At 38.3% G+C, this 17,806-nt stretch overlaps 2 protein-coding genes across 2 annotated transcripts in view; one reads left to right on the forward strand and one right to left on the reverse strand.

Moving 5' to 3' along the window:
• Positions 1–1,647: 1,647 nt before the first annotated feature.
• On the reverse strand, positions 1,648–2,770 carry LOC145207479 (uncharacterized). Its single transcript, XM_080078685.1, has 3 exons — positions 2,508–2,770; positions 2,149–2,271; positions 1,648–2,077 (listed from the first exon to the last, which is right to left on the reverse strand). Exons 1-3 carry the CDS (start codon positions 2,568–2,570, stop codon positions 1,880–1,882), a joined length of 384 nt encoding a protein of 127 aa, XP_079934811.1. The 5' UTR covers positions 2,571–2,770; the 3' UTR covers positions 1,648–1,879.
• Positions 2,771–8,280: 5,510 nt separating this feature from the next.
• LOC145209128 (dynein axonemal heavy chain 5-like) overlaps positions 8,281–17,806 on the forward strand; it is a 48,466-nt gene continuing 38,940 nt past the window's right edge. Inside the window, exons 1-16 of the mRNA XM_080079377.1 lie at positions 8,281–8,426; positions 8,692–8,776; positions 10,451–10,626; positions 11,701–11,826; positions 11,961–12,086; positions 12,677–12,779; positions 13,159–13,376; positions 13,894–14,112; positions 14,568–14,693; positions 14,817–14,985; positions 15,222–15,325; positions 15,573–15,715; positions 16,068–16,253; positions 16,617–16,832; positions 17,111–17,238; positions 17,526–17,694. Of these exons, the coding sequence (XP_079935503.1) occupies positions 8,409–8,426; positions 8,692–8,776; positions 10,451–10,626; positions 11,701–11,826; positions 11,961–12,086; positions 12,677–12,779; positions 13,159–13,376; positions 13,894–14,112; positions 14,568–14,693; positions 14,817–14,985; positions 15,222–15,325; positions 15,573–15,715; positions 16,068–16,253; positions 16,617–16,832; positions 17,111–17,238; positions 17,526–17,694 (2,312 nt within the window). The 5' untranslated portion in view covers positions 8,281–8,408. The remainder of the gene's footprint in view (positions 8,427–8,691; positions 8,777–10,450; positions 10,627–11,700; positions 11,827–11,960; positions 12,087–12,676; positions 12,780–13,158; positions 13,377–13,893; positions 14,113–14,567; positions 14,694–14,816; positions 14,986–15,221; positions 15,326–15,572; positions 15,716–16,067; positions 16,254–16,616; positions 16,833–17,110; positions 17,239–17,525; positions 17,695–17,806) is intronic.

The following is a 17,806-nucleotide window of genomic DNA, read 5'->3' on the forward strand; positions in this document are numbered from 1 at the left end:
TGTTTCGAAACTTTAAGTCGGAAATCTCACCCACAGTTTAGCCCAGTGGTCCTCAAACTTTTTTGCGCGCGACCCAAATGTGAGCCTCATGTGCATCTGGCGACCCAAGCCTCAAACAACAAAAAAAGTATTTTTTATTTCTTGTACTCATCCTTGAACGCTAACTGTTCGTTTTCAAGTTCAGTTTCGCATGACTAACCTCCTTTTACCCGTGCTAACACGTTGCAATAGCCGTGTGCGTAACAGTAAATTGAAAGGTTGTTGTCTGTATGTTGTAATGATTGGTTCATTTTGCTGAACAACGGTCGAGTGAGGCTGTATTTGGCTATGGTAGTACTATAACTGGGTGCCATCTAAACTCTCAGAAATTTGAATCACCACAGCGCGACCCATTTTTTGACCCTGCGCGACCCATGTTTGGGTCGCGACCCATACTTTGAGAACCACTGGTTTAGCCCTTGTTACGCAAGCGTTTAATGTTTTTACCCCACGCGCACCCTAATATTTTGAAAACGCACCTAATGTACTAAAATTGTGCCATTTGTTTCAGCTTAATTGGTAATTAGTACAGTGAAACTGATTAACTCCTAAATGAAAAGTTAATGTTTTTCGTACTCACCTTTTTATGCATTTTTTTCACGCTAGTTTATTCATACACTTTATATTGCAATTTTTGTTCGTTTAAAAATTGCACTTTATTTGCTTTCTTTTGATTGGTCGTTTCGCACCCGAGCAATTCGATTCTCTGTTTAAATGTAGCAGACAACCCAGTTACGGGGATTCATGAAAATGCAAGTCACGAGATGTTATTCCAGGTTATTGACCTTTCGAGGTCGTTAACCCTGAAGCATTGCATTTCCAGTTAACTTCCCACATTATTAATTGCATGATGACTACGTTTGTTGATTTACCTTCCTCCTGTTGTATTTACCAGTCTGACATGAAAACTATATTTGGTTCACTTATATAAATGCATTTTGCTACTTTCTATCTAACACACCTGCCATAACAACGCCTGACTAAGTCAAATGTCTTAAAAGCAGATTTTATAAGCCGCGACGTTTTTTAATTATGCAGGCTAGGTTTACCGATTAAGTTTGAATGGGACAGATCAATGTAGGTTATAGGTTAATTCAATTGCTCGGAAAAATACCGAGGACGAACACTATATTATATAGATTACATTTCATAACGTTCGTAGGGACACTATCGTTTTTGAAGTAGGATTTTTTTTTAAAGAAAGTGGTAAAAACTGTTTTTTCTAATGTTTATCTAGATCCGACATGTGCGTTTTTAGCATAACTTTGAAAAACTTACAACCTTCGGTGACGAATATAAAATGAACTAGCCAATATATGATAAACAAGCTATCACACCTGTTGCGACCTGTGAGGTTTCATCAGTGCAGTTGTTGACAAGCGATTGTCTATTATCTAATGTAGCCACCACCTTACGGTACTTAGTTTGTTGAGAGTGTTGGGAACAGGCTAAAAAGTCACGCCTCTCCAAACCTGTTCGATACATCGAAACAGTGTGCACTGCCTGCATCTTAATTTTTATCATTGGGAATTATTTATGTATCAAATGGAACGACAAAGAACGACATATAAGTTTGAAATCTTGGTTTTGGTTAAGGACTGTAAAGCACACAATTCATGTATGTTTTATTGTTTTGGGTGCAACAAAAAAATGTTGCAAACATGATTAAGTTTTAAAAATGAAAAGGTAGAAGCATGAATGATAAACAAATGAATGCAAAGTACGAAATCCAGCAAAATCTGCATCTAAAAACAGTTAAACATGTAAATGGGCAATTTTCAATGCGCATCAGAGCAACTCTCTAGCGCCACAAGTGTCAGCAAAAAGCGGATGAAAATGTTTAAAGTCCCCTGTACAGTCTTATTTCTTCCATTCGGCTTATCTTTTGCAATGCCGGATTGAGATTGGGGGGGTGCCGCCCATAGTACACGTCATCCATTATGCGATCTTTCTCTGACTCTATAACGTCACGCGAATACCGAAGTTCGTCACGTGACAAATTAGCATTGGGGTGCGGATGTTCCTCCAACAAATCGTTCTACAAACAAGACGAATTTATCAATGAAGTACCTTGTTTATGTCTTTTTAAACCTAAAACTTGGCACTTACGATTTTCCTAGCGCAGTTAAGTATGTTAGCTTGCAAATCAACCATCCAGGTGTCAAATGGTTCACGCTTTTCCATCTTATGAACGTTTACCAGTGTCCATTCCTCCGGATGTAGCTCTCCAGACTAAAATGTAAACCATAATTCTCATTGGACGCCTAAAACACGGATATATTGAATAAATCGAATCCTATACCTTTCTTGATCGACGTTCATTAGTACTATTGAGGTCTACTTCCTAAATTTAGGGTAAAACTTACGACAACAATTACCATAAAGCCTATCTACTGCTTCGAATTTTGTTGTAATGTAGTTACCCAGGAAATTTGCGTCAAAACTATTTAAAAGTAAACGTTGTTTACCTTCAAAGATAACGGTTCCATGCTTCTGATGCTGTAAGAATCTACACTGTGCCTTCTAGCCATATTTAGGAATCAACTGCGAATTCGGAACCTTACAGCAAGCTACTTTGCTGGTTTTAACCTTCTGAAACCAGTGCACATTTGAGTATACTGTCCCTGGATTGCCGATTCTACCCTTTCCAGCATTCAACCAATTGTTATGTTACAAAAATACTTGGTTTTTAACCCTAGGTGTGGTGACCTCGAGTTGCTCCGAGACAAAGCACGAGCTCTTCCTTTTGTGAAAGCACTCAGGCGTGTGGGCGAGACAAGTGTCAAAACAATGAAGCCTTTTGTTTTCATGTAACAATCGATCGCTGGGATATGTTGTTTTAAAGCAGGGGCGGGCAACTTCTCCAATCGGCGGGCCTGATGTGAGAAAATGAAGTACTTGGCGGGCCGGATTCCTGAATCGATACATTAATTGCGTATTTATCCAGTGATTTAAAACGGATTTTTGACCACCTTAACCAGGGGTCACCAAACCTTTTTCACTGCGAACCGGATGAGTGCTAATAATGATTTGCGCGGGCCGAATAGTTTACATGCCCTAGCGCCGTCTTTCCAAACTTAGCCCGCGCAGCGATTTTATAGGTGTGCCAATACATGGTCTTTCTACAATCCCATTCAAAAGCTGGTCAGAGACTGTTAAAGTGTATAATTATTCTCATCTTACAAGCGATGCTTGTATATTACGCCACAAGTGACAAAAGAAGGCAATTGTTTGCGCACAATTAACACTTGTAGTCTTGTCTGTTATGTAACAATCTGGCTTTGGATAACTCCTGGGCGTTATAATCCTATGAAACACGGTAATATCAATTCGGAATATCTCGACAGGAGAGCTTTTGTAAGGAGTAGATTAACTTTTAATGTTACAAAGTTAATAATACAATTTGGCAAACCAAAGATATGGTCGTGGGCCGGATGAAATGACCTCGCGGGCCGGATCCGGCCCGCGGGCCGTATGTTGCCCGCCCCTGTTTTAAAGCTTCCTTGAGTTATAAGCAGGGCTGCCATACCGTCTTTATTTCTGAGATTTGCCCTTATTTTGAAGGACCATGTCTTCAAAAAATTTATTCTCTTTTTTTCTAAGAAATGTTGTTGCTTTTGACTTGAGTCCTCTTTTTTAACTTACACTTACAAGTCAAATCCCTGCAACAAGTAAAAGTAAACCTAAACCTAAGCTGTCATCAAATGCAAGTACTTTCTACAAACAAGGAGTTGCAGAAACAGATTGTTTCTGGCAAAAAATATGGCATGTGACATGTCACGGCTCGTATAAATGCAAAGATGTCTTCAAAAACATTTGTTTCGATTCGTATGAAAGTATAATTTTGTTGTTCTTATTTTGGAGTCCATATCGATGACAACCCTGGGTATGAGTCTCATAGTTTTGTATGCGATATGTGTTTGAGTCTTTGCGTTAATACGGTGTAGTCGGACTAACTGCACAAAAAAGTATCCAACTCCAGTGGTGCGATTCAGCCGGTTCGCACCGGTTGTATAGAACCGTCTCACTAAATTTTATGAGATCAGCGAACCGGTTAGCATTACTGGTTACTGTCAATAGAGTTTTTGTAACAGAACCGACTGAAAAATAAGACTTTTGTGATAGAACCGGACGACAAAAAATTTGAATCCCACCTCACTGGCCAACTCCCTAAAAATGTTCAATTGATACTTCCCCCCAAAATAGCAATTTGCGATGAGCATGTCTAAACTCTAAACCAGTGGTTCCCAACCAGGGCCCAGGGCCCCCCAGGGGGGCCACGAGCTGTGTTCCGGGGGGCCACGGGCGTAGATTCACAAGAAACACCACTAAAAGTCATTTTCACTTTAATTGTATTCCCGAATTTAATCGACTATTTCACATACTATTTGTTTATAGTGAGGTTTATCACGCTCAGTTACTCTGTTAGACCTGTTTAAGGCCAAAATTAATACCGCATTCCAACGCAAGATTGCTATCTACATTTCAAGGGGGCCACAGGTCCTACATGGTAACTTGAAGGGGGCCACGAGGCCAAAAAGTTACTTTAAGGGGGCCACGGTCCACGCAAGGTTGGGAACCACTGCTCTAAACCATTGTTTCCGGAACTTCGGAAGATGTGCTATGCAAAAATCGTCCTGAACCACGTGCGTTTAATGCTAACTTTTTCAGTTTCTAGCATAAAAATATTTAACTAAAGATTTCAGTGCACTTTATTAAGTCTGCGTTTTTAAATGTTACTTTTTTAAATTATTCCAGAAGTTTTGAGTGCTAGGTTAACAGAAAACAATTTGCCGCTCTAATCTGTGACAACATCAAAACCTTTAACTTATATGAATTGTTTCAGCAACTTTGGAAGTAAACAGTTAGTTTGTGGCAACGTAGAACATCATGCAATTAACTGTTATTTAGAGTTTCTTAGTTGTTTCAGTTGGCCAAATAGGCCTGTAGGGTTTATAGACCAACTCCAAAGCATGTCAAATTTCGGCAAACGCACTTCCAGTTAAGCCGTCTGCACTTACGCGGTTGTAGTCAAGCCTCTTTTTGTCCTCGTGACGTTGTCGGCGAAAATCTAAACATAAATTCTGTAGTAAAACAAGCAGCAGTAGTTTACTTACAAGTTATTCGTTTCAGTAAATCAAATTAAACACCAAGGATATGAGAGTTACATGATTTCCACATTTCAGTTCCATGCATATTACTATTTCTAAATGTCAGACGCTTGTGTTGCTGCAAACACTAAAAAACCTTAATAAACATGAATAAATAACATAGTGTAATGCCGAATGTGTCGTGGGTTTCACTTAGTTTATTAGACCATTCTCTAGTCCAGTGGTTCTCAATCTTTCGTGGACCGTGGCCCCCTAAAAGTAACTTTTGGGCCTCGTGGCCCCCTTCAAGCAGCCCTGTAGGACCTGTGGGCCCCCTTAAAAATGTAAATGGCAAACTCGTGTTGGAATTCGGTTCTAATGTCGGCTTTAAACAGGTCGAATAGAGCAAACAAGAATCCGTATTGGTGAAAAACATTACGACAAATAGTATGTGAAATAGTCGATGAAATTAGGGAATAAAGTTAAAAAGAAAATGACTTTTAGTGGGAGTTTCTGGTAAACCTACACCTGTGTCCCCCCCGAACATAGCCCGTGCCACCCATTGTCCCTGGTTGAGAACCACTGCTCTAGTCTAATCTAAAGTCTAAAGGTTTCTTTTTCTGTCGAACACCACCCTCTTTCCTAACACGGATGGTAAGCTTCTAGGCCCCCTTCGACTGGTCCCGTCAACGTCTGTGCCCAAATCGTGTTATACTCTCGTTTTGGGGAGCTCCTGCTCCATAACGCTTTATAATACGGTGTAGCTGCAGCGTGTTTAATCATGATCCAACAATTGTGCCATCCACTTCTTGCGCCCAATAACGTCTTAACTTTGCGCAGCTATTTCTGGCTTGGTGATTATTTAGAGCAGTGGTTCTTAATCGGCGTTCGATCGAAACCCAGGGGTTCGGCAACGCCGAATCACGGGTTCGACGAAGGTCTTTTTGAAGTACAATACAAATACTCGTTTTTGTCAAACTTTAGGGTCTATAGTCGCTAAAAACGGCAATTTGTATTTGCTCAATATCAAAACACTGGAAGGTCAAACTTAGGCAGGGGTGTTTTAAACTGCTCTAAACAGTTTTTGTGGTACTAAAAAGAGTATTACCAGCCTAATGACCATATGTGTCAGACTTTTTGTACGACTATTGTGTGCCAACAATGCGAACAAAACAGGTACCACAAGCATCACAATATAGATTGTGACATCATAAACACTTAAGACTGAACTCCTCGCTGTGCAGCTCAATCTATGCACCAAGCTAGAAATTAATCTGGGCTTTTTGGGCGCTATTAGATGGTAAATACATGATATAAACCAAGTATTTTAAAACAAAAATAAGCAGGTAAATGGCGGCCGTTGGTAAAATAAGAATCTGCGACGCGGCCGTCCTAGCCAGGGCTGCCAATGAGAATTTCAACAAAACCCAAGACTCACAGCAAAATAACCCAAGAATTTAAATGAAAACCCAAGAATGCAAAATGTGGTTAGAAATGCAATTAATTAGGAAATTTACTCGTTTCATTGACAAATATTTGACAATTTACAGTCCGGAAATCCAACTTTACAAACTTTTGGTAGGAAATGGTCAATGCAAGCAAAGGGAATATTATGTTCAATAAAATATGCAGCAATCGCCAGTTCACTCTTGGCTGTTTGATGATCATCATCTGTTTTCTTTTTCATAAAATTAGTAATGTCTACAGTATATTTAAAAGCTTTAAAACTTCTTTGATGGTTCGCAGTTTTTATGTTTAACGAACATTGATCTATTTGCATTTTTGAGTGTAACGATTGCTTTCACTGTATACTTATCTAGAAAGAATTAAGGTCTAGAATAGAGAGAAAATAAAGAGATGATAAAATGGCCCAAACAGTGCAGCTACCCGAAAAACTTTTCTCGTGAAAATAGTTCCTACATACATCTATTTCATCAATAAGACTCAAAACCCAAGAATTGCTATAATTTTCAAAATAAAACCAAGAACCCAAGACGTCAAGTAAAAACCCAAGATCTTGGGGCAAAACCCAAGCTTTGGCAGCCCTGGTCCTAGCAAAATGGTTGTGCAACCCTGCACTAAGGTTTTCTTTTCTTTTTTTAACGTAACAAAGAGCATTGTTCGCGTTGTTCGTAAGCAGAAAAACAACGAAATTTTGTTGGCAGCAAAAACTTATACTTCATCTTTTTCATGTTTGTGTACAGATGCTAAAAATACAATGCTTCATTTTGGTAAAAACTAAAAATTGCCGGAATTAAAGCAATCCTGAAACAAGTTGCTTTTATTATGATGTCAGAATTTAACAAAATGACAAACAGTAAATGTTGCCCCTGCGTTTGAACAAAAACTAATTACGACCCACCAAACAAAATGGGTTAAAAACCTGGGACGTAACTTGGGGTTCGACCAAAGGCTGAAGAATATCGTAGGGGTTCGGCCGTTATAAAATAGTTAAGAACCACTGATTTAGAGCAATTGTGTCGCTATGTGTTCTTTCACCAAGGGAAATAAGCTTAACTCAACTCAACTCAACTCTGAAGTCTAAAAACTCTAAACCAGTGATTCCCAACCTTTTTTGTACTGTGCAACCTTTTAGTCGATATTCAAATTCCTCCTACAAATTTAGTTTGCTGAATTGCTGACACGCAGGCTTTTATAGCTCACATAACCTTCCAGAATATATCGAAAAATCTATATAATTCTAAATCACATGATATCACACAAACAAAATGACGTCACAATCAGCTCAATCAAGTGACCTAGGTCCTAGACTTGCACAATAATTTGTAAACAAGTGCAAAGCTCTGTCTTTTTCTTCTTTTTCTCGAAATTTCTTCGTACATCCACTTTCTGCATTGCTGCTTTAAATCGATTATGCGAGAACTTTCTTTAGCTCAGCTTTATGGCAAATGCAGCAATAACACATAGCACAAACCATTGTGGCACAAATTCCCCCCGACAAATTACAAAATTCCCCTCTAGTCGGGAATCCCCCCATGTTGGGAATGGGAACCACTGCTTTGGTTCTTTCGACTTCAAATGTTCGCGACTCCAGGTAGATGGTGCTGTCGAGTGATTTCGTTCTGGTCGACCGATTACCCTTTTTCCTTTCTCTGCTCATTTCCAAAAAGCGCCAAACTTGTCTGCATTGAGTAGGTAAGGTTACAGGGGTAACGCGCCTCTCAATTTTAGCTTGATTGGTCGGTTTAAGGGATTTCGTGAATTAAATCAATTGGAAAGGTGCTTCAGAAAAAGCGAAGCACCATTCAAGACGCAGAGATGTCTGCCGAAGTTAAGGTACTTGATTAATATTATTTTCTCTCTTTGTTATTCAATCAACAAACAAATGCTACTTCAAATACTTACTGTAATCAAATTTCGGGAAGTTCGTTAAAAGAAGATACGACCAAACCACAGATAGCACATTATGTTTAATATTGTCATAACTGTCGTTTTCAGTAGTGTAATTTATCAATTCGGTGTCTGTTCATTGTTATATGTGACATAACAAAGTAATTTTTACAATCGTGCCTTATGTTAATATGTTAACTTACTGCTTCAGGAAAATGGGGAAGCTGGAGCCAAAGAATCGGGTAAACCTCCTTCACCCAAACCAGACACAGAAGAGGGAGCCGGGTCAAAACAAGGTAGTACCCCTAACATGTATTTGTTTGGTTTTAAAATGCTGACCGAAGTTTATTGATTACAGATGTGTGTTTTTTCAGTCGGCCTTTTAAGTTTTAGTTGATTTGCGGCTTTATAAACGAATACTAAGATAAATGAACAGAAACACAACCCAAACAAACAGGCATTGTTTGAGGCATCAGATACACATACAGGTTTATTTTTTATTTGTTTGTTTTTCTTGGCACAAGTTTATTGTTCTTGGTTTGTTGCGTTGTGACGGAGCTTACCACACAAAAGGCTAGTTCAAAAACATATCTTGTTCTCCACAAAACAGTTTTGCAGACATTTGATGACATATACTACAGAAAAGTAAAGGATAAGAAGTAAATACGTTTTTTTTTCGATTTTAAATAAAACAAAAACATGTATGTGTGTAATCTAAAAGTCATGGTCTAGCAACATTAAAAATAGCTTTTTAGCTATTATTAGCCCAGTTTAGTGATGAATGATGTTGTGAGCACGAAACAAAAAATCAGCTCGTTTTTCCTTATATGGTCATATTCATGAAATCCCATCAGCTCAAAAAAGCTTACAAGACACATTATCCAAGTCGTTGTGACGTAACAGTTGTAGCACGCCGGCTGTGCGTGATAGTAGCGAAATCACGCCACCGCGAGACTATAGATTCGATTACCTGTTTGATGTTCTTAGCCGGATGTTTGCAACGTGTAAATTTTCCATTAAGCCCAAACAGATGCACTTTGCTAAATATGTTTTTCAACGGTTAAAAAGTTTTGTTTATTCAGCTTCGTGCATTTACTTACACAATTGACTAGAAAAAAAACGAATAGATTTTTAAAAAGCTTAAAGAGTAAATACTTTCATTTTTTTCAAAATTACCAATTTCCAATTAACTGTCAACATCACCTTTTCATGTTTGTATGTGACATTCATGTAATAGTTTATTTATTTATTTGGGGCATAAAGTTAGTTGTTAATTTGTGAGTAAATCCGTTTATTCAAGCACGTAAGTGGCTTTCTGTTCGCACATAGAAACTATAAACCATGGAAAATTGTATACACCCCACTATAACCGAACGCATTGGGCACGCTGTCTGTCTAAAAAATTCATTAGACCAAGTACACAAGTTAAAGTCTCTTAAAAACCCGGTTTACCATTCAAAAACAAAAGCCCTGGTATTGTGGCGTAACAATACATGACCCTCATGCCCTTCATTGGCTTGGCTGAGACATAAACAAAGGTAGCGTTCTATTTTAAGCGTCAGTCTCGTATCTTATAACAAACGAACACGGTGCGAGAACAGCAGGGGGCTTTGGATAAACAATTGAAGCGTTCTTTTATCTTTAACACCACCGCGATGAATAGGTAAATTGCGAAATATCACTTCATAGTTAAGAGATTGGTGAATATAACGAAGTTTTTATCTGTCTTAAAACAAGGCGTTGCACAAAACGCCTGCAAAAAGATATTGTTCCTCATCTATTCAAGTACCGCACTTGCCAAGAGTGCATGCCTTGGAGTGTTCACTTTTATAAATTTGTACACCATAAACACAATTTTACATGCACATAATAAACTGACCAAAATAGTGGTTTTTGAAAGTAGTATAATGTGGACTACTGTATTCAAGTGATACACGTTCCTCCGGCAAACTTGCTTTTTACTTTTCCAGTAAAAACGAACCCAGGAGCGACATCTGGCGATGGCACAGCTGGCATTCCGACGGTTACTGTAGGAGGCGCAAGCGCCAACTTTGGTTCAAAAAGAAGGAGGGTCGGTGATGGGGGAGGAGGTGGCCCAGCTAGTCGCCGTATTACGTCACAGCAGACGCAGATGGCCGCAACTCCGGTGCGTATTGTATATTTAGGGCAATTTATTACCAAAATGGTTAAGGTTTTCCTGATTTTCGATTCCAATTGCAAAAGTTTTTCCCAAATTAAGTTTTGAGGTCATTATTGTAGTGAGTGGCTGTTGCGTGGGTTATTTTTGATATTTTGTGTTGACTATTTGTATTGGTTATTACTCCACTTTAATATACGTTAGCATAAGTGTATGAAATGTTTGCTATTTGTGTTAAAACATACAGTTCTTTTTTGTTACTTACCTATGCCACTAGCTAGATAAACGACCTTTTAACGTAAAATCCTTCTTTGCCCGAAAACACGCGACAATCGTTAACAGATTTACACTTGCAACAAATCAATTGTGTCTCGAAAAGTCCTTAGCCGTCATCAGCGAGCTAATAGCGCAAACTGTTCATTAACCCGCCCATACACAAACACTCGGTAAGCTTTTCACGCAGTGGGAGGTCAACACTTTTATGTGTTCAAGGTCTGCTCCCAGATAACGTTACTATGGTGACCAGGCGACACCGCTGTGCGATTTTCGCCACAACCGGCTGTGTTGCCTGACTGATGTGTATTGCACCGTGAATTTTTGAAAGGTTTTGTAAAGTTAACCAATGCAATTTGGAAAGATTGTGTAGATTAACGAACTGTATATACCAAAGCTCAAGTCTTTAATGTATTTTAGAAGACAATTTTTGGAAGTCAAATTTAGATTCTAGACACAGTTGTTACTTGCAGTTAAACGTGTGTGTTATGTATAGTATCGTAACTGAAGTCTGTTAGTCCCATAAACGATAAACAACAAATCTCGGGAAATGGTGGTAACTGATGGTGAAGTTCATGTACGTAAGTTTAGTACTGTTTTTCGAAATGCTTCGTATATGTTCCCAGTGTCAAATTCGAACGTTTCTAAGCGGCACAGTGGCCATTTATCTACCTAGCGTACAAGCTTTTTACAGCCGCTGGTGTTGGCTATACGATTGTGCCGTTACCCATAGGAATATTGTTATTTCGGTGATGGGCATTTATTTGTGTATGTATCACTTTTCCTTACTTTGGTGTTATGTGTGTACAGGCGGCCGGAAAAAAGAATGTTGTACTTTCGGGCGACGCGATGAAGGAAATGCAAAGACAAGCCAAAGCAATGCGGGAAGACAGGAGAGCTGGGTTAGATGTACGGCATAAGTACATTCTGGGAAAAGTAAGTCTACGTTGGCAGGTTAAATGTTTCTTAATTAGCATACAAAACAATATTAGGCAGTAAATGACCATTTGTCACAAAAGAAAGGTTGTATTAAGCAGTGCCCTGATGTTTCAGCCTCCGATATATTGCAGGTTGCCGAAGCAATGAGAGTGGAATACTCTGTGGTCGAAGAACAAATAATCGGTGACGACCGTTTTGAGCTTATGGACAATTTCTTCGCTGCAAACGGAACAAAGAAACTGATGTTCTATTATCAGGTAACTTATGAAGTCCACAAGTAAAAATGACGTCACTGGAAACGGAAAGTTTTTCCCTACATATAGGTTTGCATACGATTAAGTGACGTCAATGAAATCTTAGATTGATGACGATCAAGTCATGTATTTGTATCAAGTCATAGTAATGAAAGTAGTTTCTTTTCAGTTCAAAAGAAAAATACAACTTTAAATTTCTTTTTTTTGTAGTTGTACTTTTCAGTGCTAATGCTGTTGGTGTCAGGTTGAATGGTTTTTATGTCGCGGTTTTTATGTAAACGCACCCGATCTCGGTTACACAACGCTTTGTATCACACATACCTCCTAGGCTTTTTCTCGTTTGTTTCCTTTATTATCTTACTCTTTTTGTGACGTGACAACCGCTTTTGTGTTTGTTCAATGCCCTTCTTAACAAAAAAATCCGATAAACAACAAAAATAAATGAACAGATTTATTAACCCCGATTAGCAGTTTAAGCGTCGTTTTAAAATGTTAAATCTATGTACAAGAAAAACAAACAATACAAATTCATTGGTATCGTTGCTCCAAAACGTAACAATTTCATTTATCCGCTGACAATACATTTCACGTAGGAATCGACGGCAAAGGAGGTGGCTTACTCACGTACAGATATGGCGAGCGTTCATCCGTCGGCTTTCAAAGAAAAACTCTTTCTCACAAGTGGTGACGTGGAACGTAAGTACTTGTTCGTTTGTGTTGGCTTGTTACAGGACTAGCTCTTTTATTTGCTGGATAATGCACTAAACCGAGCTGTCATGACCTGATCCTCACTTGCTTTACATCAGCTTGCACAAGGCATGGCATTTAAATGTATGGTTCAGCAACCCTAAACCTTAGCCTCAGTACTCATAAGTCCAATGGTTCTTAACCAGGGGTGTGAGATCTGTTTTGGGGAGCTTAAATGCTGAATCATTCCAGGGTTTTAAATAATGCTTACTTTGTGGAAAATACAACTGGTGAGTAAACTCAACGGCGTATTGACGAGGAAAAAGGTGAAGAATTACCGCATGAGAACAACTAGTTTTCTAGTCCAAGCTTAAATTTTTTTTAACAGCATTGATTGGAGTCTGTTATTTTTTCGTCCGGACCAATCAAAAGTCGATCACCACTGCAAACATAGCGAATGAGGTGAACTTCGGGCTGATTGACGCCACTGACGGCAACTTGTTAAAGGGAATAGAGGATTTATTGAGCAGAGTCATGGTCCCAGCTCTGCGCGCACAGGGCGACTGGGGACAACTCACAGCCAACGGAGGAAGCAACAGACAGCAGGTTAGTTACGAGATTAAAGCATTATGTTTAAGCATTAAAAAAAATTTAGGGGTGTTAAGCTAAGTTACTTAAGTCGTTCCCTGATCTATAGTAGCTATTATTTTTAACTGATCTTTTCAATAATTTCTTTCATTTTTATATTTTTATCTCTTAACGGTCATTTGTATAATACAATAGACCTCGGTTAAATCGGATTCAGTAATCCGGATCTTCGCGTTATTCGGACAAAACAAGTACAAATAATTTGTAATGAAATAAGGCTTGAACTATTCGACATCGGGCATACAGATCTTCGCCTAATCCGGAAACTTTTTGGTCCAAACGGGTCCGGATTACCCGAGGTTTTTCGTATTATAAAAATATTCTTGTCCATTCTATGCATAGTTTTGCTTAATTGAGATTTTCTGGATAAAAGTTTTACGCAAAAACCGTAAGGAACGCGGGTAAAAAATTACGAATCACCGCTTTATAACTTTAAAGTCAGACTTGTTTCGATTCAACATGCTCTGCTTTACAGATTGACGACTTCATTGAATCGATCGAGAAATTCGTTGGCACATTATCAGCAGCTCGTAACAACATGTCGGATAGGTTTGAACTGGCCGAGTTTGAGATCGGCTACAATCTGGATGACTTGAGAGGTCCGCAAGATTATGCACAAATGGTCGGAGTCAATACTGATATTGTAGAGAAACTTGAAGAAGTACTCAACGGCTGGTGTAAGCAAATAGACCAGGTATGTGCTTGGGTAATATCCTTTTAATAACAAATGTTTAGCAGAAAGTTGGAGTAATTATAGCTGCACAATTTCTTTTTGTGTGTGTTACCGATGCTGTCGCTATATATAAGTTAAAAGAACTTTGTTTTTCAAGATATGTTATTATCCCGACGAAGGCGTCTCTTATGGGGCGCCGTCAGATGTTTGTTATAAAAGCTGAAAGAGCAATACTCGTTTAGAGTAGTCATGTTTCATTATTTAAATACTTAGTTTTTGTAGATGGATCCGGTTAATCGCAACAACAGTTTGTCAGGCCCTTTTGCGATGAACCGAAATTCCCGTTTATACGAAAATTGTTTGTTAAGTATACACGTTGATGATAATTCACATTTCTCAAACTGCAATATCGTTACTATCATTTATGGCAAAGCGATGCTTTCCTTCTTTTACCTTTAAATTACAATTTCCGCTAGGTGTTAGCAGAGAGCGAGCAAATGCGCAAGGAGGCGGACGACATCGGACCAGCAGCGGAACTTGAACACTGGAAACAAAGGATGGCCAAGTTCAGTTCCTTACTCGATGAAATCAAGACACAAAGGGTGAGTCATGACGTCACGTACACGTCACTGTTTGTGATGTCACAGTGATTGGCTTGTTCACATGTCTGTTTTTGTAATTTTTGCTGCGGAGTTTGCATCTCTAAAATAATTTTTTATCAACAGGTGAAGACGGTGGTAGGAATTTTACAAGCTGCGAAGTCCAAGACTCTACGATCGTGGAAAGCGTTGGATTCTCGTATCACTGATGCAGCAAACGAGGCAAAGGATAATGTAAAATATTTGTACACGCTCGACAAGTTCTTCGGTCCATTGTCCAAGTGCAGTCCACAGGGTAAGGATGTTGGGCTTGTTAAAGTCGTGTGGTTGTAAGTACGAATCCCACGAATACTTTAGGAGATTAGATTTGATTTTGAGCAGGGCATGCCCAGCTAAGTTTGTCATTTTTAATCCGTAAAACCGCGTAACAGTCCTCAGCAAGCATTTGTCACAACGTATACACAAGCGGTACATCAAAAAGGATTTTTTCTCCAGTTTTTGCCACATTAAACTTGTGTTTGTTTTTGCTAGGTATGATCGAAGTGCTTCCGGGCCTAATGAACAGCATTCGAATGATCCACAGTATCTCCCAATTCTACAACACGTCAGAGCGGATGACGTCACTATTTGTCAAGGTCACTAGCATTCGTATAATCATAATATCAACCGTAAATTACACATCAATGCAACTAAACTCAAGTTGCTCGGCAAATTCTCTATCAGGGTCGAAAACTTGTGTGAAAACATAACATTTAAGGAATATTTGTGGTTCGAAAGAGTTTAAAGCATTTAGACTTTACCAGATTTCAGTTGTTGCATAAATAAAGTAACTTGAGTTTTGGCATACTACATTTACTTTAAAGCACCTATTGGTTTATGCAGGTCACCAACCAGATGATCACGACATGCAAGCATTACATAATGGGTGGAAGCGAGAGAGTTTGGGATATCGACCGCGCGGTTCTACTGGAACGGATTGCAAACTGCACAAAACTAAACGAAGAGTACCAGCTGGCTTTCCACAGGTGAACCTTATAAATTGCGCCGAGTAATTTCATCATGATAAAGGTTTTAGCATTGTAATTATAGGGGTAATTATATGTTCTATAACACATATTCTTAGCTTCGATGTAAAAACAAATACTAATCAATTAAAGTGTAAATACAGTGGCATGAAATTACGTTAAAATTGCTGCGATACTTTTAAAGTTTTTTGTTTGATGCAACAAAGCTTGGCAGATCGAATTATACATGTAAATATGTGTATTTGTGGGATCTTTTGTTGTCCACAAAGATGTTTTAAAACCCTGCTTTAAACTTGTGTACAACCGTGTTTATATTTAAGCAAGGAACTTAACATTTGTGCTTGCGTTTTAGGACCAAAGAAAAACTAAAGGAAAACCCGAAGGAACGACAGTTTGAATTCAGTGAGAATTACATCTTTGGAAAGTTCGACACTTTGTGCACTCGCCTCAATAAACTTTCTCACATGGTTTCAACTATGAAACATCTTTCGGCGCTCAAGGACATCAAAATGGAAGGAATCGATGCACTGTATATCAAGTAAGCTCATTCAGAAATTCCGACTGTTTTTTTTGTATCACGGGAAATTTATTTTCATGTGTTATCAACAAGATTTTACTTAACCTTATTTCTGCTTTTTTAAAGCTTTGTTTAGCAATATCAAAGCTAAACTGTGGAATACTCCTTTTTAAATCTAATTTACGAACGCAAAGGAACGATACATAAAAAACTGAGTTTTCACAAAATTAAATACGCGCTATTTACCAAGAATTATCATTGTAACTAAAAGAAAAATAGTAACCACTTTATTTAAACAAAAATACTGAACATCTGTAAAAAATCAGGACGTTTTTGAAAAACCAGAACTGACACTTTTTTAAAGATGTTGATCAAAACTTTTAGATACCAAAACATCGTGGGGAATGCTGAGAAGAAAAAGTACGACGTTCTGGATCACCGCAAAGCCGAATTTGAATCAGACTTCTTAGATTTCAGGATGCAGATTGAAGGTTTGCAGACAGCTTTACAAACTTACATGGAGTCATGGTTCGACAAATCTCTATCTACGGAATACCTGCTCGAATTGCTGTCCAAATTCGAACAAATTGAGGGAGTAAGGTAATAACAAGATTACTTTTATTTTTTTACATGAAATAATAACTGTATACCGGCAAGTTTTGTCACTTTACTTTGAGTTGTGGCAATTTTTCAACGTACTGGCGTTTGCTTTAAATTTATTTAAAAAAACAACAACAAAAAACAAATTACACATCAAAAAACCTTTGAATTAAAAAAATATTAAGCTTTTAAAATCGACTAAACGTTTTAGTTATTGCTAGCAGCTTTTAGTATTTGATTTTCACAAAAAAATTATATGCTACCTTTATTCCTTTCAGTTTGGATCTTGGCGACAAATACAACGTTCTAATTGCTCGATACGCCAAAGACTGTGAGGGAGTTAGGAAAGCTTACCAGAAGTTTAAAACGGATCCACCAGTGGCACGCAACATGCCCCCGATTTCTGGTATGATGCAATTAAACAGTTTTGTTCATAATTTCTTTGTTGAATTTTGGTTAGTGTTTTTCGTTGAAGTGTGGTTAGCAGAGTTTAAATGTAATTATCCATTTTTGCTTATTTGGTTGGATTGATAAACGTTTCCGACCAGACCAGATAATCGAAAAAGCACAATACAGACCAATCCGGTTAATCACATAAAGTCATCAACAATATGACCATATTTTTATTTAACTTTGAGGGGTCTGCAATTATAACAAAATATGATACAAATTAATTGAGAAAAATATACTTAGGCAAAATAGCGTGGGCTCGTCAGCTATATCGCAAGATCTCCATCCCTATGGAATTCTTCCAGAAGAAGGGAGACCTGCTTAAAACTGTTGAAGGCAAAAAAGTTGTACGGACCTTCAACAAACTCGCGGCTGTTCTACTTGAATATGAAGTTCTATACCACAGAGGATGGTAAGATATTATAGTTGGGTACAAACCCGCTATTTTTCAGGCTCCTACTTCGTCAAACTTATAATTTCACTAACTTTTAAAACTGTTTCAATCGACAGCAAAATATCCTTTT

The sequence above is a fragment of the Phallusia mammillata genome, chromosome 1, assembly GCF_965637545.1.
Source record: "Phallusia mammillata chromosome 1, kaPhaMamm4.hap1.1, whole genome shotgun sequence".
Taxonomy (NCBI): Eukaryota; Metazoa; Chordata; class Ascidiacea; order Phlebobranchia; family Ascidiidae; genus Phallusia; species Phallusia mammillata.

Coding starts and splice junctions, on each gene's coding strand:
- LOC145207479 (XM_080078685.1), bottom strand. CDS start 2,570: ATGGCTAGAAGGCACAGTGTAGATTCTTACAGCATCAGAAGCATGGAA. Junction 2,272..2,507: donor TGGAACCGTTATCTTTGAAG/GTAAACAACGTT, acceptor TTTACATTTTAG/TCTGGAGAGCTACATCCGGA. Junction 2,078..2,148: donor TTAACTGCGCTAGGAAAATC/GTAAGTGCCAAG, acceptor TCTTGTTTGTAG/AACGATTTGTTGGAGGAACA.